Source organism: Lutra lutra, chromosome 15 (genome assembly GCF_902655055.1).
Source record: "Lutra lutra chromosome 15, mLutLut1.2, whole genome shotgun sequence".
NCBI lineage: Eukaryota > Metazoa > Chordata > Mammalia > Carnivora > Mustelidae > Lutra > Lutra lutra.
The window spans coordinates 63,640,345-63,664,880 of record NC_062292.1 but is presented as its reverse complement, the minus strand read 5'-3'; the positions used below and the strand labels follow the sequence as shown (position 1 = coordinate 63,664,880).

The window sequence follows — 24,536 nt, the reverse complement described above, 5'->3', positions numbered from 1 at the left end:
CAAGTATAATGGGGAGAACTAACCTACAGGGAGCTGAGAAGGTGTAAAAACCCAGCACTGTATGTGGTTTATCTCCTTGAATCTTTACAGTGGCTCTGCAAGGAGGGGAGACTCCGTCCAATTTTATAGAAGAGGAAACTGAAACCCAGATATTTATTTATCCAGATCTGACTCCAGGGCCTGGGTTCTTGCTTACCTCCCCCATACGAGTTCATAATTCCAGCCTCGAACTCTCCGTGGAGAGCTACCACCTGCCCTTGGCCAGAAAAGACGTTGTGATTAGAAGGCTTTAGTTAAAAGGCATCTCTGTCCCCAGATACCCACTCTCTTGAGCTGACATTCAGGCCTGGAGACCCTGGCTGGTGACTAGCACGTGAGGATACTCCGTTTCCATGAGATGCTGCGAAGGTAAATGCATCACCTGGCCTGGCTAGTTCATCAGGCCGTTTGCTGCCAGTGTTGTCCTAGCAGGGGTTAGTGTATGTAACTAGTTAGCTGTGTGTAGAGTTGAGGGGAGGGACTTGGAACACCAAACAGGGAAGTCTTGGTGGGGCCAAGAGAAGAGGGGCAAGAAGTCACAGGAGAGGATCACTGCTGCCCCGGGAGGAGGGCCAGATGCAGGGTACCTGGGACGATGAGGGAAAGGATTGAAAGCAAGAAGTGAGAGGTTACCTGAGATGATCTTTGCCTCCCTGGTTCTTAGTAATAAGTGGTCTGCCTCTGCATTATTTCCTCTTTCAGAGGGAAAGTACACAATACCTCTATTTTCTCAACTCCTTGTGTAAGAATGAGGACCCAGTACCTGGGGTCTCCGTTGCATGTGGATTAAAGACCAGGGCAGCCTGACGGCTGAGCCTCGCGCTGAGGGACTAGGGTGCCTGGAGCTCCGTACCTGCTGCAGCTTGGGCTTTGGTTGGCATTGGGGGAAAGTGCCTCTCGTGGGCGCCTCTGGTTTCCCTCCCTGGTTCCTTCTCACATACCTTGTTGTTCCTCACTCTCTCTTCATTTAGGCTGCCCCCCTCCTCCTGCCCTGGCCTGCTGGAGGGCACTCGGCGGGGCCATGCTAGCACCTGAGACACCTGTTTGAGGAGAACAGTGGAGGCTTATTCATGACGCCCTTTGAACTCTAAAGATCAGAAGAGCCGGGGTGTGCGGAACAGAAGGCCTCTGGCTGCCGGGGACAGAGTAGAGTCTGAATCCTTGTGGAGACCAATTTTTGCTTGCCATAAAAAGGAGCACTTTCTCACAGAGCTGTTGTCCGAGGTAGTGAGCTCTTCATCAGGAATGCTATTTAAGCATAGGCTGGTTGAGGACATGGCAGGCATTTACAGAAGAGATTAAAATTCCAGGTGTTGGGGCGCCTGGGTGGTTCAGTGGGTTAAAGCCTCTGTCTTCAGCTCAGGTCATGATCCCAGGGTCTTGGGATCAAGCCCCGTATCAGGCTCTCTGCTCAGCAGGGAGCCTGCTTCCTCCTTTCTCTCTGCCTGCTTCTCTGCCTACTTGTGATCTCTGTCTGTCAAATAAATAAGTAAAAAAAAAATTCCAGGTGTGACTGGTCAGCACGGCTAAATGAACAAGTCAGGAAATGACAGATGCTGGCGAGGATGCGGAGAAAGGGGAACCCCCTTACACTGTTGGTGGGAATGCAAGCTGGTGCAGCCACTCTGGAAAACAGTATGGAGGTTCCTCAAAAAGTTGACCATAGGGCTACCCTGCAACCCAGCAATTGCACTACTGGGTATTTACCCCAAAGATGCAAATGTAGTGATCCAAGGGGCACCTGCACCGCAGTGTTCATCGCAGCAGTGTCCACAATAGTCAAACTAGGGAAAGAGCCCAGATGTCCATTGACAGAGGAATGGATCAAATTGATGTGGTTCATGTATATAATGGAATATTACTCAGACATCAAAAGGATTGAAATCTTGCCATTTACTACAAAGTGGATGGAACTAGAGTGTGTTATGCTGAGTAAAATAAGTCAAAGAAAGAAACATCTGATTTCATTCACATGTGGAATTTAAGAAACAAAACAGCAGCATAGGGGAAGGGAGTGAAGAAAAGATGAAATCAGAGGGAGACAAGCCATAACAGACCTTAACCATAGGAAACAAACTGAGGATTGCTAGAGGGGAAGGAGGTTAGGGGATGGGGTAACTGGGGTATGGGCATTAAGGAGGGCACTTAATAGAATGAGCACTGGGGATCACATAATACAGTTCTTGAACTCTACCTCTGAAGCTAATAATGCACTATGTTAGTTAATTGAATATATTAAAAATAATTCCAGGTGTGTGTGTGTGTGTGTGTGTGTGTGTTGGGCAACATGATCTGTGTTCCTTCCAAACCTGGAATCTACTTCCTTCTCTTAATTTCATCATGGCATAGCCTTTTTCTTTTTCTTTTTTTCTGCCCCCTTTCAGTCGTGGTCTTGAATATTGGAATTTCTTAGTTGCAAATTGTATAATACATTATCTTTTTTTCTTTTTTTCTTTTATCTTTTTTTCTTGCTGTGTCTTTAAAAACCCATTTCTGCCTAGAAGATAAGTGCTGTTTGTGTTTTGGGATCACCTCTAGTGAGCCTGGTTCACCCAGGCAGTCCCTAAAATGTCATGGTGTTGAGACTCCGAGAAGTTTCAGCATGAGACAGAAATAATCTATTTTGTGAGCTGCTTTTTCATTTTATGGCATTGGAGAGTAGGAATATGAAATGAGATTGCTGTACTCGTTCAATGTGGGAAAAAGGCATATTCTTTGGGGTGGGAAATATATCTTCTCGAAAGAGAACTAAAATTCAGGACAGTTATAGCTCGCTTTTCCCCTACGAATGCTTTATCTGATGAATTTAAGCATCTAGATGATAGCAGTGCAGAAGGGCCCAGAAGAGCGTTTGAGCAGCTGGAGTGGCCAAGGAGGGTCATCGCCTTGCCTTCGAGAGCTCACTCAGAACCCAGCTGGGCTGTAATTGTCCCTTCCTGTCCACAGCAAATCAAAAGGATGACGGTCATTTCTCATGGATGTGTTTTTAAGATCACAGTTTTATTGAGATAAATTTACATGCCGTACAATTCACTGTGTTAAGTGTGTACGACTCCGTGGTTTCAAGTATGTTCACACTGGGGTGCAGCCACCACCACTGTGGAATTGGAGACTGTTTCCATCCTCCCCAAAGGAAAACTGTCATTACTGATTCCCCAGTTCCTGGCAACTGCCGGTCTATTTCCTGTTTCTATGGATTTGCCTATTGTGGGCATTTCCTATAACGTGGAGTCCTCTGTGACTCACAGCTTTCGCTTGGCGTCATGGTGAATTTATTCACGCTGGAACATGTATAAGCACTCCATTCCTTTTTATATATAATAATAATATACGAACATGCCCCATTTTCTTTATGCATTCATCCATTGATGGACATGTGGGGTTTTCCCATTGTGGTGGCTGTTATGCAAAACGCAGCTGTGAACCTTCATGGACAAGTTTTTGTGTGGCCTTAGGTCTTCATTTTTGGGGGGTGCATACCTAGCATTGGAGTTGCTGGTTCCAATGGTAACTCTGTTTCACCTTTTGAGGAACAGCTAAACTGTTTTCCAAAGTGGCCACACTATTTTTTTTTTTAAATTTTTATTTATTTTTTACAGATACGTATGAGGATTACATTTTCTCCGTATCCTCATTAATCCTCATTAACACTCATTATTTTGGGGCTTATTTTGGCCATCCTGGTGGCTGTGAAGTGGATCTCATTGTAGTGTTGATTTGCAGTTCCCTAATGACTCATGATTCAGCGTTTTTTCATGTGCTTATTGGCCATTTATCTTTTGGGGGAGAACTGTCTCTTCATATCCTTTGTCCATTCTTTATGCAGGTTGTTTGTCTTTTATTGTTCTGAGAGTTATATTCTGGATAAAGTCCCTTCTCAGATATGACTTATAAATATTTTTCTCCCATTATGCCAGTTGTCCTTTGACTTTCTTGTTCAAAGAACACTTTGAAGCACAAGTGTTCTTTTTTTTTTTTTTTTAAAGATTTTATTTATTTATTTGACAGAGAGAGATCACAAGTAGGCAGAGAGGCAGGCAGAGAGAGAGAGGAAGGGAAGCAGGCTCCCCGCTGAGCAGAGAGCCCGATGCGGGGCTCGATCCCAGGACCCTGGGATCATGACCTGAGCCGAAGGCAGCGGCTTTAACCCACTGAGCCACCCAGGCGCCCCGAAGCACAAGTGTTCTTAACTTTGTTAAGAACAGTTCATTTTTCTTCTGTTTGTGCATTTGGTGTCCTAAGAAACCATTGCCTGATCTAAGCTCATGATTTACTCCTGTGCTTTCTTCTAAGAATTTTGTAGCTTTAACGCTCAGATGTGTGATAGGTTTTGAGTTAATTTTACACAACAGTGTGTGGTAAGAGTCCAATTCTTTTGCGTATGGATATTTAGTTGTCCCAGCACTGTTGTTGACCATTTTTTTTTTTCCCTCCAGTGAATAATTCTTGACACTCTTGTCAAAAATCGGTTGGCCATAAATTTAAGGATTTATTTCTGGACTCTCAGTTTCATTCCATTGATTTATGTGTCCAGCTTTATATCAGTACCACACTATACTGATTTCCGTAGTTATGTAGTGATTTCTGAAATTGGGAAGTCTGAGTCCTACAACTTTGTTCTTTTCCAAGATTATTTTGGTTATTATGGATCCCTTGGATTTCCATGTGAGTTTTAAGATAGGCTTGTCGATTTCTGCAAGAAAAGCCAATTGGATTTTGTGATACTGTAATGCAATAAATACCTATTTGGTCTCTGCTTCCTGACCCAGACCTCCTAAAAACACTTGGAATCTCCTGAATGAGAAGCACGAGAAGAACATCTTTCATTGTTCATGAGAAGCCTCTTTCAACCTTACCTTGAGTTGATATTAATGAGGTGACTCTTGTGGGCCCCTAGAAGCTTCAGCATGGGGGCTGATTGTGAGAGAGATACCGACCATGTAATTGGAAGGTTGGAACTTTGAGCCCCACTTCCTGACCTTAGAGGAAGGGAGAGAGGCAGGAGATTGAATTCAGTCTCAATGGCCAGTGACTTAATTATGCCTCTTAGTGGACCCTCCATAAAAACCTGAAACAATGGGTTTGGAGAGCTCCTAAGTTGGTTAACACATTGAGATGTTGGAAGGGAGGCCTGACCAGAGAGGCTTCCTAGAGCTCTGTTCCCCTTCCCACATACCAGTGTCCCTCTTCATCTGGCTGTTCACTTGTATCCTTCGTAATAATTTGGTAGTAGTAACTGTTTCCCTGAGTTCTGTGAGCTGTTAAAGCAAATTATTGGACCTGTGAGGGGATCATAGGAATCCCTGACTTAGAGATGGTTGGTTGGTCAGAAGTATGGGAGGCTCAGGAGTTCCAACCAGCATCAGAAGTGGGGGGCAGTTTTGTGGGGCTGAACTCTTAATCTGTGCGCATGTGCTAACTCTGGGTACTGAGTGTCAGAATCAGATTAAATTGTAGGGCACCCAGTTGGTGTTTGCAGAGAATCGGAGAATTAGCTGGTATGGAAAACCCACACTTTTGATGTTAGAAGTGCTAGTTTATAAATAGGTTTTATAGATATTAATGGAGAAATTGCATAGAATTTGTAGATCAGCTGGGGAGTGCTTCCGTTTTCAATCTGCCAATCCATGAACATGGGAAGTCTTCCTGCTGATTTAGGTCTTGAATTTTGTGGAGGTGTTGGTAAGCTTCAGTGTATAAGTCTTATGCTTCTCTTGTTTATTCCTAAGTATTTCTTTGGATGCTATTGTACATGAAATTGTTTTCTTAATTGCATTTTTTAAAAAGATTTTATTTATAAGCCAGAGAGAGAGAACATGTGCATGTACAAGCGCAGGGAGCAGCAGCAGAGGGAGAAGCAGGCTCCCTGCTGAGCAGAGAGCCTGATGTGGGACTCAATCCCAGGACCCTGGGATCATGACCTGAGCCAAAGGCTGAGGCCCAACCACCTGAGTCACCTAGGCAGGCGTCCTTGTTAATTTCATTTTGACTCCTTCACTGAATCTGTGTGTGTGTGTGTGTGTGTATATTCCTTAGGATTTTTTATATCCAAGATCATGTCGTCTATGAATAGATAATTTGGGTACTTCTTTTCCAATCTGGATGCCTTTTATTTCTTTTCTCGCCTGATTGGCTGGCTAGAATTCCCAGATCATGTTGAATAGAAGTGATAAGGGCAGACCTCCTTGACCTGGTCCTGATCTTTGGGAAAGAACATTCACTCTTTCACCATTAAGCATGATGTTAGCTGTGGGTTCATTTATTGGTTTATTACCCTTTATTAGGTGGAGGAGGTTTCCTACCGTTCATAGTTTGTTGAGTATTTTCATCATGAAAGGGTATTAGATTTTATCAAATACTTCTTGTCTCTTGGATTGATTGAATGGCCTTTGATCTTTATTTTATTAAGTGATATGTTAACCGTCCTGTGTTCAGCCAACCTTATATTCTTAGGATAAATCACACTTGGCCACCATGTATAATCCTTTTTATAGGTTGGTGGATTTGTCTTGCTAGTACTTTCTTGAGGATTTGGGACAGTTCTTGTTAAAGGCAGAAGCATATATAGCCTCTGTTTCCATTCTTGCCACTAACAGTGTAGGAAGCATTCAATTCTAAAATCAGCCTCAAGGACTCAGAGGGATAATAGTAATCTGGAACCTGTTCTCATTGCCGTAAGACTTACACAGTAAATGATATATTTAATGGTTATTCTGAATCCTGAAGAAATGTATTCAGTTCTAGCTTACAGAATCTCCATTGTTGGGGCAGAGTATAATATATTTTAGGAAGATTCTACTCAAGACCATTCAAAATAGAGAAAAGTTGGGTATTTCCATGGGGTACCTCCAGTTATCTGGAAATTTTGCTAGGTTGTGGGGTTTCATTCTGCGATGGTGGTAAATGATGAGTGGGTTAGAGATCTTGCCTCCCCGCCTCTGGGTAGGTCATGGCTCACTCAATTGGGAGGGAGATGTGGCGAAGTATTTACCTCAAATGGCGTCCACCCCTTGAGGTTCTGTGAGCCTGTGTGGTGGCCATTCCTGGTGCAGGGGTGGGGGTGTTTGTCAACTGTCCATGTGGCCTAGTCACACTGTCTTTCCTGTTTGCTCCTGAGGGACCAAGTTCTTGGTTCCACTCCCCTCCCCTCCTCACTCCTGTTTGCTCCTGAGGGACCAAGTTCTTGGTTCCACCTTCCACTGACTCCATGACATGTTGGATCAACTTTTGCTTTGTCCGGTCATTAGTCTGTGAGAATCAAGAGGCAATTATTGTAAAGCTACAATTTCTGTGTCTTCAACACCTTATTGGCCCATAAAGCAAGAACATAATGATACAGAGAATATCCTGTCTTTATGATTATGTGGCATTTTATTTATAAAAGATTTTATTTGAGAGATAGCAAGAGGGAGAGAGATCATAGAGGAAGGGGGAGAAGCAGACTCCCTGAGCAGAGAGGCTGATGCGGGGCTTGATCCCAGGACCCCGAGATCATGACCTGAGCTGAAGGCTGACGCTTTGCCGACTGAGCCACTCAGGTTATGTGGTATTTTAGAAACTATGGAATTTTGTCTGTGTTATCTAATTTTGATTCCTAGGACACCCTGGACGTTGAGGCAGTTCAGATACTGGCTATGTTCCAAGGAGAAGACAAAGGCTTGGAGAAGTTAAATACTTAGAATTCAGCTGGTGCAGAATGATGGTGCTGCCCTGAGGTGAATGCCTTTGTTCTTTATGTGGAGAATCAGGAGACTTTTTTCCAGCATCGTGTCGAGGGTCTTCTGTGTTTCCACAGTTGCATTCCCAAAGTCCTTGGAGGAATCTGAGAGTGAGCCCTTGTCCTTTTACCCTTGCCCTGCGGTGCTTCCTTGGTTTGTTTTTGAGCTCGTGACCATTTGGGTGCCTGTGCACAGGCCTCTTCATCCAGACCCACCTGAGTTCAATGTCGTGGACCAGGCCTTGGTGGGGCGCTGACTGTGCTCACCCCGCTGCTGTGTCTGGGGTGGGGGGTGCAGTAGCAAGACGCACGTTGGTTCTGATCCTGCCACTCAGCTGGGATTTGATTCTCTCTGAGCCCAGTTTTACCTTCTGTAAAACGGATGTTTGGATCAAATGGCCCTTGACGGCCACTTGAGCTCTGTCCTTGGGGTCTGACTGTTCCTCTAATCTCGTGGTATTTTTGTTCATCTCCCCGTTCCTGGTTTACCTGGTTGTTTTATAGCTGGTGACTTAGTTATCCTGTAGCCTGGGTCCGTGTTTTGCATGGCTGTCACCGTGTCCCCCCCTTGTCCTTTTTTATCCCCCCAGAGGAGAAGTAACACATGGGCCAAGGAAGCCTCCCAGATGGGCAGGGCAGAACGTGCTTCCTGGCCTCCGCTGCTTGTCCGCGAGCCAGATTTTCATGTGGCGCTGGGGCTTTCATTTGGGAGATGGTGGTTGAAAGCGCAGAACATTTTTTCCTGTCTTACGGCTTTTTCTCTCGCCTTTGCCTAGATCCCTCAGATCCTTATAATAAAGAGAAATAATGAGGCCAACCCAGCTAAGCTCTTGCTAATGGACTAAAAGAACCCAAAAGAGCCTCTCCATGGGCTTGCTGGATGGTTCAGTCTGACCCGCTGTCCCTTTAGAGAGGCACATGGCATTAGCATAAAGACAAGTTACCATGATGATTTTGCACCCAGCCCGGTTCGCATGAGGAGCAGGAAGGATTCTGCTGTGATCTCCGGCACATTCATCGGCCCCCGCTGAGCCCCTGATCAATAGTGACACAGTCACATCAGATGGCCCTCAAATAGTACTTCCTTTTTTGGATGGGCTGGGAGAGAGAGGAAGAAATATAAATGCCTCTTTCCTCTTAGACTACAAATAAATAAAGACGTGGTGTGCAGCTGCATTTCAAGCATTTTGGAAGCTTTTCTGGTTGAGTGTGTGTGTGTGTATAGGGAGAGGAGGGGTGGGGGGACCCTGCCCCTGAGGCTTCTGCCTCATTTCTGTCAGGGGTGAGTAGACTGATAAATGTCTCTATGGGTACTTTGAACCCCCTGTGCTCCCCCACCCTGTGCATCTCCCACCTGGGGACCACAGAGCAGGCCTTAGAAGTGGGGTGGGTGACACCCTGAGGCGATGTTTTTCCTCCCCTCCCCCAGAGCAGTTAGTAGAAGGTCATTGGCTGAGTGTGCGCCCTGGAATCTGGGGCCGCCACCGCCTGCCGTTAATGCTGCTTTGTTCGATGCTAAATGAAGCGAGAACTTTCACCCAGGTCACATTCATAATCCCGCTCGGCGGGGACGCTCAGCTGTGCACCAGGAGCTGATTCTGAGGCCGCGGGAGAACTTTCCCGTTGGAGTGGCGGCGCCAGCCTGGAACGGGGCGCGGGGGCTGCTGGGCCGGCCCTGCCCTGGGCCACCTGTGACTTGGGCAGGCCCCCTAAGCGGTGCGGGCTGTGCTTGCCCCCTCCTGCACTGGGCAGATGCTTGAGTATGACTCGGCCAGGCCATGGTCTGAGGGCTGGGGAGATAGAGACAGGGATGGAGAGGGCAAGGTCCTGGCTTTCCAGGAGCTCGCATTCTCCTGGGGAAGGCCAATGATGACCATGTGGCTGAGGCACAGCCCGTAACCGCAGACCACTTAAAATGCTGGGAAGGAAACCAAAGGGTGAATGGGAAAAAGAACAATTTGGGCGGGTCATAGTGGCGGACGTGTAGGAAGGCCTAGCAGGACACCCCGTGAGGTACTTTGTACACGATCCTCTTTAACTGTTCTTTTGTGACGGCTTCTTGAATGTGCTTCCTAAGGTTCATTTTGGAAGGGAGCTCTGCTTCTGTGATTCTAAGTTTTTATTTTTAAAAAGATTTTATTTGGCAGAGAGCACGAGCAGGGGAGAGGGGCAGAGGGAGAGGGAGAAGCAGACTCTCCAATGAGTAGGGGGCCTGATATGCAACTTGATCCCAGTACCCAGAGACCATGACCCTAGCCGAAGGCAAACAAGACAGATGCTTAACCGACTGAGCCACCCAGGCGCCCCTGATTCTAAGTTTTTAGAAGGTATCAGGACAGGATTGGTTAAAGGACTAGTTCAGACGGGCCCTCACTGGTGGTTTCTAGATTCCCGCAGGGTATCAAACTGCTTGGGCGTGTTTTTGAAAAGAGGACACAGTAGGGCCAGGAAACCAGGGGGCGGGGGGTGTTTTGGAAGGTAGGCAGGGGGACAGAACAGAGGCCAAGCTGGGTTGGGACCCGAAAGGAGAGTGTTGGCCCAGATGCAGGCAAGGAGGCCAGAAGCTGGGAGATCTCGCCCTTCCTCTGCGTTCTGCTCTCTGCTTTGGGCTTCCTTGTCCTTCTCTGGCAGGAGTGGCTTCCTCCTCAATCTCATGTGGCATCTGCCATGGGCTGAGGCTGGTTAACTGAGTGGTTTTCAGAAGATCAGAACTAGGAAGGCAGAATGTAGAGACCTTTACATTGTACCCCTTTATGGAGGCCCTTTTCCTTTTGCCCCCGAAAATGTGACCCTGTGGTCTTTCCCCATGGCGTTGCCGTGCTGGCCGGGCAGTAGGGCTTCACCAGCCCTTTGTCTCAAGATTTAGCTATTCTCCTTGGACGAGTGTTCACTTTCGTTCTCCATGATGGTGGATGTGACTGGTCCTAAATCCTGAACCTGCCACTCCTGGGGTGGACAGCTGCCGCCTTCTCCTGGGTTCCTTGACTCTCCCATGCACATGTGTTGTTTGGAGGTCACCCGCAGACCCTGCTTGGGTTGACATCCGGAGGTCACCCTGCAGCGCCCCCTTCTGTTGGGGATTTGTGCCCCCCACTTTCCAGTTGCTCTGGCTCTCCTATCTCTGGCATCCAGACCGCCCAGGCTGTCTGTCTGGGCTCCTGGGCCCCAGCTCCAGCCAGTGGTTCTGTGCAAATGACGCAAACCGAGCCTCGTGTAGGGCAGTCGCCTCCTTTCAGGGATGATTCCCTGCCAAGCCCTGCCTGTTCTTGGTCTCTCTCCAGTGCCTTCAAGATTATTTTTATGACTTCAAGTAACAGACTTCATGTTTTAGGATTACAGAAAAGTTGGGAGGCAAGGACAGAGTTCCCATATACCCTTTACTGCCTCCACACCCCCATGCACCCTCTCTCCGTACACACATAGTTTTCCCTCTTAGCATCTTGCATTACGGGGGTGCTTTTGGGACGTTTGAGTCAATACTGATACGTTACACGTTAAGATTAATTAACATCCTAGTTGGTTTTTCAGTTCAGTCCTTGTACACTCTCTGCAAAGTTTTTTTTTGTTTGTTTCATTTTGTTTGTTTGGGGTTTTTTTTTGTTTGTTTTTTAAATAATCTTGCCCAGACTTCGTATTTATTGCTTGTCGGAGGCCTCATCTGGTGGTACAGTTCCTCCAGCATTATCGGAGGCAGGATCACCTGATATTTATTTTTGACGCAAAATCAGTTTTGTGTGTGTGATCCTTTTTTTTCTTGGTGTCTGGAAACAGTTGGCAGAAACCTTGTAAACTAAAGGGCACTCCTGAAGAAGGTGATGGCACAATGTCTAGCCAGTCCACGGTGGCTGTCAGGTCTCACGGCTGTTTAGTGTCGTGGGTCGTGCCCCAGGAGACCCTGCACACCGAGCAGTCTATCCTTGTCTCTTGGAGTTAATCTCCTGAATGTGGAAACAAGAAAATGAATGTAATTTTGGGAGGTGTTAATCTAGCACCAGGGCTGAGGTCATTTAGAAACTCACAAAAAATATCTGAAGTCCTACGGCTTAACCTGGTTTGCAGCCGCCTCCTGCTTATCTGGAAGATGAAGCCGCAGATAAGACCAACACAGGTGATCCCGTATCTTGATTGCCCGCTACAAATTGCATCTTCCTTCTAGGCTTCCCACTCCCCCCCACCCCGATGCTCATGAACAAGAAGTAGGCCTGGATATTTTAAAACCCCTTTATTCTCTCTTTAAGCTGCGTGGTAGATGTTCTGAATAGCAGCCCTGTGAGATGCCCCCCAGCAGGGATTCCTACAGAATCCTAACCGAAGTCCTCCCCAGTGCCGGGTGGCTAAGCGCCGGCCGGCAGAAAGGGCTGATGTACTTCACGTCCTGCCTGGTAAGCCGGGAGCTGCGGTGCTGCCGGAAGAGCGTCTGGCTTGGGTCCAGCTCAGGTGCTGACATGGAAATTAGGGAAGTTCCTGGAGTCACAGTGAGGGGATCGCACAGCCGGGAAGGCCGATGGGAGGAAGGGGGCTGTGGCCTCTGACGTCGGAACACCAGTCAGAGGCCCGGGCTCAGGCCTCTCTTGCCCCTTCTTGGAGCGCGGGGGGGGTGGGTGTGTTCCTTCTGGGAGGATTCCGGTCAGGTGGACGTGAGTCACCAGTGACAAGGAAGTCCTGTACGAGGCCATGTGTCAGTGCTCTGCAAGGGACCTGGGGGGCTTTGCGGGGGGCCTTGCGGGAGGCCTCCGTAGGAGGGCAGCGGGTGTGTGGGGGTCTTAAGAGGGTGAGGCAAGCGGGTTTGTGCTGGAGAGGGCTCACTCTGACGCCTCGTGGGGAGCGGTTTGGAGGGGCTCTGGGGACAGTGGAGGGGACACTGCACAGATGAAGCCAGAAGGAAGGGTTCTGTGGGATGAGGTAGCGGCAGTGTGGGAGGGGCAGGGAGGAGCTTGTTCCAGGATGACCCCCCAGGTTTCAGGCTTGAATAACCCGACTCGTGGGTATTCTGGGGGCTGTTAATCAAGGTGGAGAAACCTAGGTGAGGAGCACAGTGCGGGGGGTGGGGAGGAGAAAGAGCACGAGTTTCCCTTCTGGAAACGACTGCTTTGATTTTCAGGCATGGAGCCAGCCTGCCTCTGCTGTCACAGGAGCCTCGACACCCTGTGTCTTGCAGGAGAGGCAGATAAAGGGGATGCCTTCTCTGAGCGAGAACCCATCATGGTGCGTCAGCCTTTGGCTAAAGGCAGGCTTTTGCCTGATGGCTGCAGGAGGTGACAGAAGCGCGGATCTTGAAAGGTTGTTAGCTCAGCAGGTGGACGAGGCCCAGGCCTGGGAGCCAACTTCCCAAAGTAGCGTGGGAAGGCCCTGTCCCGTTCGCCCTAGAAATGATGGCGATTAAAAGGAAACCCGAGGTATGGTTCCACACCTCGTCACAAGCTAGAGAGTCACACTAACAATGTGAGTCACAACGCAGAACCACGGTACCAGGGGAGCAGGGGAAGGTCACAGAGCCCACTCCTTGGGGCAAAACCAGGCCGGAAATCAACATTGCCGTATGTGCAGGTATGGCCTCAGGACCTCCATGTCAAGCATGAAGCATGAGCACCTCCACAACGGACTCCAGTCCATCACGGTCTCGATCTTGAGACAGAGCGAGTGCAGGATCCAGTCCAAGCCCAGACCCACCTGCTCCAAATTTCAGAAAGAACCTTCCCTTCCTGTGACTACAGGAAATAGGGGATGACTGTCCTCTTAGCATCTATCAATGCGGTCTTTGCTTAGGTAGACTTCTAAGTTATCTGGGGGCTGTACATTCCTAGGACATCCCCCAGGCTATTTTCTATCATTTAAATGTCAAAAGGGAAGGCCGACCCAATAGGTCAGTATGGCTGTGTGAGAAACAGGTTATCTCTTGCTTAAAAAATGTCCTCCCTCTTGATTTGTTTCCTCCTACTGAGGACGGATCTCAAGATATTTCTCTACTTCTGATCTAGCAATCCTACTCATCCAAGTCCAGCCTACAGAGTGCCTTGGATGAGCTCTGGGGTCTGTAGATGATGGGGTCGTGGACTTAGTGTGGTTACTAGTGAGAGGGGAGGTGTCTGCCAGTCGGTGAGCCTTCGCGGGTAATGTGGCGACAAAAATGCCCAAGTTGTATTTAGAGTAAACAAAACAAAACAAAACCCAACATGCAGAACAATATGAAGAGTGTGCCTTTTTTACATAAAACAGATTCCTTTGTGTCTGTGAATGTATCTGTCCCTCAGCACATACAGAGATGAATGTTAAACTATCAAGGAGAGTGGGGGGAGGGCTTTATTCTTTTGCTCTGTGTATTTCTGCTTTATTTGAATAGTGTACTGGGAGGAAGTATCCGTATATTAAACATTAACCTGAATGTCATTGGGTCTTAAAAATAACTCAAAAGTTTTAGATTAAAAAATTGTTTCAGAAGATTACATTTTTAAATAAAATATAATTAGGGTGTTCCTTTCCTCCAGTTGGGAACTTAGTCAAGTGTCTGAGGTCTCTGTAACATTCAGGGCTAACTCACTGAAGTGCCATTCATTGAAAAAAAGCATATATTCCTCTTTTTTTGTGTGTGTGTGGGACTTTAATATAAGTAAAGCGTATTTGTGTAGGAGATTTATACCTTCTCTCGTTGGATTTTTCCCGAAATGCCATTTTACCAATGAGGCCGGGCAAAGTACCTTGCCCCAAAGACAGTGGTGGGAGGTTGATCCCAGTCTTTCTGGTTTAGGAGGCTGCTCGGTGGGACATTGGGATCTGTTTCACTTCTGATCAAGAGCAGGGTGGGAGAGGAAGCAGGGCTTTCTTGTTCAGGGGCTTTTTATAACTTTAGGAGTCATCCCCGAACAAGACACCCCTTTGGCTCTTTCCTCCTTTGCAAAATAGGGAGCTCAGCTGGATGTCCTTCTGCTAACATTCTGTGACCGGGGACCCTTGCTGTCCTTTTCTCACCGAGTGCTTGCTTCCTCCCTGCAGTACGTCGGAAGCCTGGATGTGCCGAGACCGAACAGCCGAGTGGAGATCGTGGCTGCCATGCGCCGGATCCGGGTGAGTGGCTGGAGAGGGGCTGTGAGGGGTCCGAGCTCCAGGGTCTTCACTGTCGGCCCTGTAGATGGTGCTGGGGGAATCAGAGTGGACGGCTACACCCACTGCAAACCCCAGATCCCTCTCCCTCTACCCTCCAGGGAAGCCATTCTGAGCTGGGTGGTTGATCTTGATTTAAAGGCCAAGGTTAAGATGGATGTGATGGCGGGAGGGGCGCTCTTCTCCCCCCCATCTCCTGGCCTGTTGCTTCTGGAACCGAGATGCACATACCTTGAGGATGTGTGGGGTCTCCTGGGGACTGAGCGAGAATGGTGAAGGATCTTTGTTTATTCAGATTTTAGGGAAAATATTTGGTAATTAGTTGTTAATTGGCTCAAAACATTTAAGAAGTGAAACGATTTATTGTGGTATATAAGAAGGTCGACTTGAATTTTTAAGGACAAATTGTGGGATTTCAGCAAAATTTCCGTGGTCAGTTGCTTTAGGCTTTGAAAATGTGTACATTCTCTTCTGGAATTTTGGGGATCTTCTAGCAGCATCTGGTAAACATTCTGGACTGTTGTTTTTTGACTCTGGTGCACAGAGCAGAGATTGAACAAGAATTGTCTTCTGAGCACAGTGAAGGAATTTGTCCATCTGCTCTGCATGGAAATAGAAGCTACTTTAAAGTTGTACATTTCGAAGGGAGGATGGGGATTGGTTGAGTGGAATTGTAGGACTTCTTGGAGAAAGTGGGTGTTGGAGGTGGTGGGATCAGCCATCTCGGATGCAGCCTGGTTTCGGCTCTTTGTCTCCAGAAGAATCTACTAGGTAAATAGAAAACCTATAGCAGATGTTGGGCACGTCAGTTGGCTTCCTGCCAGTTTTACTTCCCGCCAATTCATCCCATCCACAGAAATCTCAGCTCAATGACAGCAATTTGGGGAAGAAAATTAGTATGTTTGCTCCTGCTTCTCTGAGTAGTTCATTAGCTTATTAAAATTACTTTTTTGGGGCACCTGGGTATCTCAGTCGATGAGGCATCTGACTCTTGATCTCAACTCAAATCTTGATCTCAGAGTCATGAGTTCAAGCTCCATGTTGGGCTCCTTGCTGGGTGTGGAGCATGCTTTACAAAAAGGAAGCGGACACATGTTGTGATGAGTGTTGGGTGTTGTGTGTAGCTGATGAGTCATCGAATACTTCATCAAAAACTAATGTACTACACACAGTGGCTAACTGAATATAAAAAAAAGTTAAGTGATAATAGTAAGTAATAATAATAATTAAATAAAAAAATCAAAAGAACCTTTTCACTGCCTTGATCCTCCCAGTCCTTCGGCATTTTTTTTTTTTTTAAGTTGAATTTGTTGAAACTACGAAAAACAGCAGTGCCCTTTCTCATGGATGTGGGAGTGAGTTGCTTCAAGCCCTTTCACATGGGTTCACTCCACATTCACCGCAAGCTGTGGTATAGGGGTCTTGTTACCCTTGTTTTTTAGGTTAAACTGAAGCTCGGAGGGGTGGTGAGGAGTCCCAGGGTCCGGGAAGTGGTGGGTGTGTGGCCTGAGTGCAGTTCCCCACTCGGTCTCAAGAGGCCACGTGAGATCCTTCGTCCCTGTGGCGTCAGGCTTGCCATTCAGTACGTCCCCAGGCCTCTCCTCTTTTCTTCCTTGGCCTTCCCACTCAGGTAGGGAGTGCAGCGGCCTTGGCTAGGGGGTGTTGGGTGGGGCTTCTCCATGCTGGGGGCCTACTGCTCTCGCCGGGCTTGGCACTGTTGCAGCCGTCAGGCCTGGACCTGGGGCTGGCCGTCCTTGGCGTTTCACCAAAAATGTCCCTCTTTCCTTCCTATACAGCTAAGATACAGGAAATATGTTGAAAAAATACCCTTTTCATAATTAGAGTCATATCTCTGTTAATATTAGCTGTCAGGAGTAATACTGTGTGTCAGGTGCTTCAATTGGCCTTTTAGGATAGAAATAACTTTTTATCTATTATTTGCCACTACTCTAGACGAGATGAGGATGTTATCACGTGTTGTAGGTGAGGAAACAAGAGTTTTGGGGAAGATCAATAAGTGGTTCTAGGTCAAGTTGCCGTCAGGAGGCGGAGCTGGGACTCGCATCCAGCACGGCGCTGCCTCCTCTGTGGCCCGCCTCTTGGACGTGGGTTTGGGTGATGGTGCGCCCAGTTGGTGAACCAAAGGGTTAGGATGTGGGACTTCCCTAGTGAGGGGGTCCACGGCAGAAACACCATTTCGTAGAAGGAACAGAGTATACCTGTGTAGAAAACCTCTCCCCAAAGCTAGGGTGTCTGCTAGAACTGGTCACGCCCTGGGAGCTGGGGACCCGCAGGGCTGGAGTGGCCCTGTCTCCTCTGCCCCATCATCTGTTAGCCCACGTGGCTGTGTGCCAGGGGCTCCCGTCCCTGTGACCTGCTTCCAGTGCTTAATGAGCGAGAGGCTCATTCAGTTAGAGGGAGAACTACGTTGGCCAGAAAGCTGCTCAGTCTGGCTGGCCGGGCCCTTGTGTAGACAGAACGCTGCAGCAGCAAGCACTCTGGGTGTGTGTTTTACCCCAAAACCCCCAATTCACTGCTCAGTCCAGGCTGCTGTTTTCTCTGCCTCTCTCCCTTTCAAAAGAGCTGTTTTGGCTGTAATTACAGTCATCGAGAACCAAGGCCTGGGATTTCTGTGTAAAGGACTGTTCCTGACTTTCTTTGTATGTGGAATGGTGCCAAGCCAACGCTGGGCAGGACAATTCAGGGTTTAGGTGGCTGAACGCTCATGCAGATTTGAAGATGGGGGCCTCCCAGGGCAGAGGACTAGTCCTCCAAGAAGCAGCCGTGAGAAGGATCGCGGCGTCTTACATCTGGGGGCCTTGCCAAGCCTTTTATGTGCCCCTCTCCCTGATCTCTAGGGAGCTCTGCACGGGACAGGGGATGAGGCAGTGCAGGTAGAGAGAAGCCCATGGAAGGGGGAGTGACTGGCCTGAGGGGGACCATGTTCAGCCTCAGGCCTGGGGCTACAGCAGGTGTATGGGCCCCTCCTTCTTCCTCAGTTCCCCACTGCGGAGTTGGCTACACTGAATATGTGTTCTTCTTCTTCTCTCCCCGCCCCCCCAATTTCTCATTTGTTCTCTGACTGTATAGATTTTCTTTTAAAATTCTTGTTACCTGTTCTGGATGTCCTTTTTTTTTTTTTTTCTCTCTCCTTTTGTAATGTGCTTTCAAGATTTTTAAACTGATGTTTAAACCATTTTTAAATGTAGAGTTCGGTAGTGTCATTCACATCATGCCTCGGATCTTTCTAAAACTTCTTCTTCTTGTAAAACAAACTCTGTATGAAATGCCAGTTCCCTTTCCCTCTTCCCCCAGCCCTTGGCAACCACCTTTATACTCTGGTCTCTCTGATTTTGGCTGCTTAGATACCTCATAAATGGAATCCTACTGTATTTGTCATTTTGTGACTGGTGTGATTCATTTCGCATAATATCCTGGAGGTTCATCTGTGCTGTGGCATGTGACAGGATTTCCTTCCTTTATGAAACCGTGTAGTAGTCAATTGTATGTGTATAATTAACGCGTTTTCTTTATTTGTCCTTCTGTTGATGGACACTTGGGTCTCTTCTCCCTTTTGGCTGTTGCGAATAATGCCACAGTGAGCATGAATGTGCAAATATCTTTGAGATCCTGCTTCGAATTCTTTTGGATCTATACCCAGATGTGGGAGGGCTGCATCGTATGGCAATTCTATTTTTAATGTTTCATATTATCTTCCATAATGGTTGTATCATTTAAAATTCCCACCCATGGTACACAAGGGTTTCAAGATTTTTCTTTTTTTTGAATAATGTGTGCCTTCTTGGTGCTGGATCTTTAAATAGATGGGTTTCCTTTTCTGGAAGGGGTATGTCGGGGTGGGAACCACTAAGCCCGTGGTCTCGGAGGGGGGGCGGTGTCAGGAGGCAGAGCATGCACTCGCGGTGGGTTACCAGGCTGCCTCCTGTCATAGAGCCTTCCTGGCTAAACTTGCCCGTGCCAGGGCCCAGGGGTTCCTTGTACTGCACTTCCGAGGACTGGGCTTGGGGTTCTGAACGGCTGTAACTTCAGTGTGACGTCATCCTGGATATGGGGTGGCATGTATGTGGGTGACTCGTCAGGACTGAGCCGAGTGGACTGCTTGCTGTCCTCCAGCGGGACGAACGTGCGTCAGCTCGTTCCTCCGTCCTGCAGGTATTTCCTGAGCACCGCACGCTTCGTCAACATCCGAATCTTCCTCTGGTGCTGGCATTTGACCATGGACGAGATAAGCACATGAATAACTAAGTTATTAGGCGAGGGGCAAGAGGTTAGGAAGTGTGTAAGTGGAGATCTAGCCCAGTCTGGGGAGACAGGGCAGCCGTGTGGGCTGTTGAGATGGAACCCGGGATTAGCAGCTGCTGCAGCCGGATGACACCCCCCCGCCCCGCCCAGCTGAGGATGTCATGGCTCAGGGAGGACTTGCAGCCTTGAGGGAGCACATCCCCTCACAGCTCCCTCCGGGCCCCAAGTGCCTCACTTCCCGCCTGACCATCACTGCAGACTCCGGGAGTTTTTCCTGAGTGACTTTGAGCAGAGTTCTTTAAATCCCGTCTGTCCCGCACTTAAGGGCCACGGAATCCTGGCACGTGCTTCGTTGTTTGGGGGGTACTGGGATTACGGCTTCTCTGTCTGTCCATTGGGTGTTCCCGAGGGGACAATGAGGCCCACACAGGAGGAGGACCTGGGTCTTCGGACGCCCAGTACCTCCCACCGCTGTAGAGTGAGGCCTGGGGGAGGCCACTGTGCAGTGTTTGCTTTTTTGTTTTCTTCATACCGCTTCTGGGAGTTTCCACTGATGGGGAATGAGGGTGAATTCTGGTTTGCTCGGGGGGTCCTTCTGAGTTGGAAGGAACTGCAGTCACGGGTAGCCGTGGTTTTGGGGTCTCTCACCGCCTTCTTTCTTTGCTCATTCAGGATGTGCCCCTTTGCCCACAGCCGTGGGGACCCTGGTCTGTTCCCTCTGTGGTCTGTCCCCTCCGTGGTCTGTCTTACTCAAGCTTCAGTTTCTCTCCTATTCTGTCTGCTGTTGCTGCTGTAACCAGTTATCACAGACTTGTTTAAAACCACATGGAGTCATTAGCTGATGGTCCTGGAGGTCATTGTGCAGGACAGTCTTCCCATCTTGTGATTCTTAATCACATCTGCAGTGTCCTTTTTGCCACATGCAGTAATAGTCCCAGGTTCCGGGAGTTAGCGCTGGACATCACTGGGGGCCTGTTCCATCAACCCCACGTGCCTTGCCTGTAGCCTACAAAAAAGAAGCAAGTGAGGGAGCCTGGACCAAACCCAGGCGGCCCTCTGATTCCGGCCCTGATCCTTTCCCTCACCTGTCCAGCTTCCTGGGCGGGGATTCCCATGTTATCCTCTGATCCCTGGAACCATCTGGGCAAGAGGGAAGTTTATACTCTCCAGAAGCAAGCACAGGCTGATCATGCTGCTTTTTGTCTACCAATGATCCCGGTGTCTGAACAGGTGCCATCTGGAAGAAGAAGAGGAGAGGGGAGGGGATACGGGCCACCCTCCCCCACTTTGCAGACAAAGTGGAGAGATGTTCTGTGTGAGCCCAGGGTTGGTTTGGTTCCAACCGGGGCTGCTTGGTTGCCGGTTTCTGGTGGAAGGGGAAGGTGGGTCCAGCCTGCTGGCCTTGCCTCACGGCACCTGCGTGTGTAACGGGGAATGCAGCGGAAGATACTTGTGTGATTTGCACGTCTTTTGTTCCCAACATGATCACCAGCCAGTCCCTGTTCCTGCACTTTTTTGTTTCCCTGGGAAAGCAGTACTCTGCGGTTAGAGCCCTCAGTGAGGACTTAGGAGAGTTGGGTTCTGAGTCTTCTTGTTGGAAGGTGTAACCGTCCGTTCATCTCTGCTTCCTGGTTTATAAAAGGGAGAGCATCATACTCCTTGTGTCGCTGGTGCTGTTGTCAAATCTGGGATGACGCATGAAAAGATACTTTGTAAGCCACAAAGGGGTGTTTATATTCATCGGTACCATTTCTGTACCTTCTTTTGGGTTTCAAAGCATTGTGCAAACACAGATCAATACCCCGAGAAACCACCCTGCTTCGTGGAAGCCCTTTTAATGGCCAGCGTCTTCTTGTAGATTTCAGTGCAAACCTCACTTCCTCAGGGAGGCCTCTCCAGCCCCCAACAGGTCATTTTGTCCCTTCCTGCATTCTTGGGCACCTCACCCCTCCCTTTGTTGCACTCAAGTGACTTTGCAGTCTGTCCGCATGACAGCCTGTGTTCAGTGGACTTTTGTTGAGTGACTGAGAAAATTAATCTTCGTTGATAACCACATGAGCATCCAGCAGTGAAACCCAGTGAGGTTTAGCCGAGGGGGTGCCGGAAGGAGGAATGCTCTGGGCTCCGGTGTGTGGAGAGCCAGGCTGGGCTTGAGTGTGGTACCTGCTGTTCTGTTACTTCCTCACCTTTGGAACCTTTTGTAGCTTCTAGAAGGGGAGCCTTCTAGAAGGGGAGAAGGGGAGAAGCATCTTGCTGGACCTTTGGTGTGGGAGAGAGGACAGACAGCTGTCCTTGTGGCCAAAGACTGGATTCCTGGCTGTGAAAAGACCAGGGGATGGATCCCTGCTCTAGAAACATGGCATAGCCTCCCGGAAGCTAGAGCAGCCTGGACCTGAAGCTGTGTGTGTGCTTGTGTCCAGATGTGCTCAGAGGTGGTTGGTCTTTCTTTGTGGCTCCTCCGGCTGTGGGCTGAATTAAACCTCTGGTCAGGCTGCAAACACCTTTCACAGGTGTCCAGGATGGGATCATAGATTTCTTGCCTAGTGGTGACTTGATTTCTCAGATGTGGCTGCTCAGGAGTGGTGTGGCTTCGTGGTCTTGAACAGAATGGGCCGGTGCCCAGGAAGTGGCCAAGCCCTCCTCTCTCCCACAGGCCCCTTCTGGTATTACTAACTCTTCCAGAACTTTTTCTCAAGGGATAACAACCCCAACATGAACCGGCCCTGGGTGCTGCTGTCTTGGGAGAACATCCCGTTCCCGGGCGGGCTGGTGGGCTGTGTGGGGCAGCCTCAGCCCTTGCAAGGGCCTCCTGTCCCTGCTGCCTTTCCTTTCCCACCGCCGGTCAGCCACAGCACCGCCCCCCCATGCGTAACCCTCATCCTGCGTGGTTTCCCGCAGCATCACATGTTCCATTGTCAGTAATTCTTCTCCTTCTCAAGTTCAAGGCTGGCTCGTCTACCTCGGAACAGCTTAGGTGGCAACGCAGACCCTCTCTCGTTACCTTGGTATGCCCCTGTTATTCCCACCCCGCCCCCCGCCCCGGCTTCCGTAACCCGTGACTGCTAATGTATGGGGCTTAATACAACTCTGGTTCAGTGTCTTAAAGATCAGGAGGTCAAAAATTTTGAAATGGGGCTCAAATCAAGGGGTTGACATGGTTGTTTTCCTTCTTGAGGCCCCAGGAGAGAATCTGTGCTCTTGCTTTTCCAGCTTTTAGAGGCTGCCTGAATTCCCGAGCCCTGGACCCCTTCCATCTCCCAGGCCAGCAGTCCTAGCCTTTGACCTCTGCTCCAACCCTCTTGCCTTCCTCCTTCCCTCTCCAGGACCCTTGTCAGTACTCAGGCCTCTCCACCTTGTGCTTCCCTGACCATCCAGGTTAATCTCCCCGACTCAGAGCCTGTGATTGAAAGACTGGGCAGAGCCCCCTTTGCCGTGCAAGGGTAATACACTCACAGGGTTTGGAGGTCGGGTTGGGGACCTCATGGGGTGGGGGTGTCCCTGTTCTGACTCCCAGCATAGGATCAGAGTGTTAGACTTGTAGCAGGGTTGGAAGGATTCCACCCCTTGACTGAGGTGCTCTAGTCGGGGCCAGGACACCATCTGCTCAAATCCTGTCTTTCTGTTTGCCGCCTGAATGATGAAACAAGTGTCTTACCCCATTGGCCTTTGTTAATCACCAGTAAAACTGGGATGTCGTGTTGGCAGATGCATCTCATGGGTATATCTATGCCTGCAAAGCACTGAGCAAAGCCTGTCGCACGAGGGTTGTGCTCCATAAATCATAGTTCTTTCCCCTCCTTTTCTTTTTTTAAAGGTTTATTTATTTTAGAGTTGGTGGGGGGAGGGGCAGTGCTAGAGAGAGAGAGGGAGAGAGGGAGAGAGAGAATCTCAAGCAGACTCCCGGTTGAGCACAGAGCCCAGTGTGGGGCTTGATCCCAGGACCCTGAGATCACAACCTGAGCCAAAATCAAGGGTCAGATGCTCAACCGACTGTGCCACCCGTGTGCCCCTTCCCCTCCTTCCTAACTAGGAAGGGACACTGGGGAGCTGGCACGGGGTCAAATTTTGCTATTAAAGACCTCATCAGCTTTGGGAGTCAGTTACTTTTTTTCCTTCATCTATAGATGAAGGCTTCTCCGAAGGGTTTCCATGGCACTCTTGGAATCTATAAGTGTGCTTTCCAGGGTCGGAGAATCCTCTGGAAGAATTTTTAAAATTTGGTGTTTCCATTTGATCCTAGTGCAGTCGCCCAAGCGTGTTCCAGGCTGTCCGAGGGCCACCCCCTGCCTGCGAGCAGTGAACGGATTCACTGTCTGTAGTGGTGTTTGTCTGTTTGAGCTGGCCCCAAGTCTTCCTCCGTGATTGTCACCGCAGAGAAAGAAAAGTTCATCCTCTGTCTGTAACAGATTGCCATGAGAGCAGGGACAGATGACTGAACTGGGCAGCAGTCTGGACAGCAGGAAGGGGCAGAAAGTGGGTTTGGTGGGTGGAGCTTGGGGCCGAGGGCAGGGCGCTGCACAGCCGTTCTCCCTGGGTGCAGGTGGAGCTGTTTGCTGCTGCTGGGATGGGGCCTGTTCTGGTTAATTCCAGCAGCTCCTCTGACGGGTTGGCACCTGGACCATCCTGGTGGTCGTGATGCGGAGTATCATCCTGAGTGTGCGTGCGCCGAAGTTAAGAGAACCCTGGGGCAAGGTGGTCAGTGCTAGGGTTTCAGTGAAATAACAAGGTCTTCTCTGACACAAACAGCTTTCCTTTGAATTTATTTAGGGGTACACTTTGTGTTTAATTTAGAAATTTGTATCAGACCTGGATGCATGAGTACGTTCTATCTTTTTTTAGGCCATACGTGTGAAATCATGTTGCAACAAACTTGATTTGTCGGGGCTTGTTTTGGTAGTGACTTGATGGATACTTAATTCCCATACCCTACAACTCACCTGTTTCAGGGACGTAATTCATCGGTGTTTAGTCTGTTCTTAGCGTTGGGCAACTGTTACCTCAGTAAGGTTTAGAGCATTTTCATCACCCCAAAAAGAAATTATGCCCCTTAGCCAGCATTTCTCAGTCTCTCCCCTGAGGCCCCCAGCCCTAGACAACCCCTAATCTACTTTCTGTCTTTATGGATTTGTCTGTTCTGGACACTTCCTAGAAATGGCATCCTATGACACACAGCCTTTTGTTCTGGCTTCTTTGATTTCACATCATGTTTACAAGCTTCATTTATATTGTGGCATGGATCAGCATTTCATTTCTTTTTGTTCCCAAATAATATTCCTTTGCATGGATATAGCAAAAATCAGGTACTCATTCAAACACTGAATGTTTGCTAAAACATTTCTTGTTTTCTCTAAAGCGGGGGGGGGGACTTTACTGAACTTTAGAGAACACTTGGTGTGGCTTGAGCAGCATGTGATGGCTG

The 24,536-nt window shown here is 48.7% G+C and overlaps 1 protein-coding gene across 4 annotated transcripts in view; it reads left to right on the top strand.

Moving 5' to 3' along the window:
* The window catches only part of C15H1orf226 (chromosome 15 C1orf226 homolog), a 264,987-nt gene that overhangs the window by 59,197 nt on the left and 181,254 nt on the right, over positions 1-24,536 (top strand). For all 4 annotated transcript variants that reach the window (XM_047704115.1, XM_047704116.1, XM_047704118.1 and 1 more), the window contains one exon: positions 14,747-14,818. In XM_047704115.1, coding sequence (XP_047560071.1) covers positions 14,747-14,818 — 72 coding nt within the window. The remainder of the gene's footprint in view (positions 1-14,746; positions 14,819-24,536) is intronic.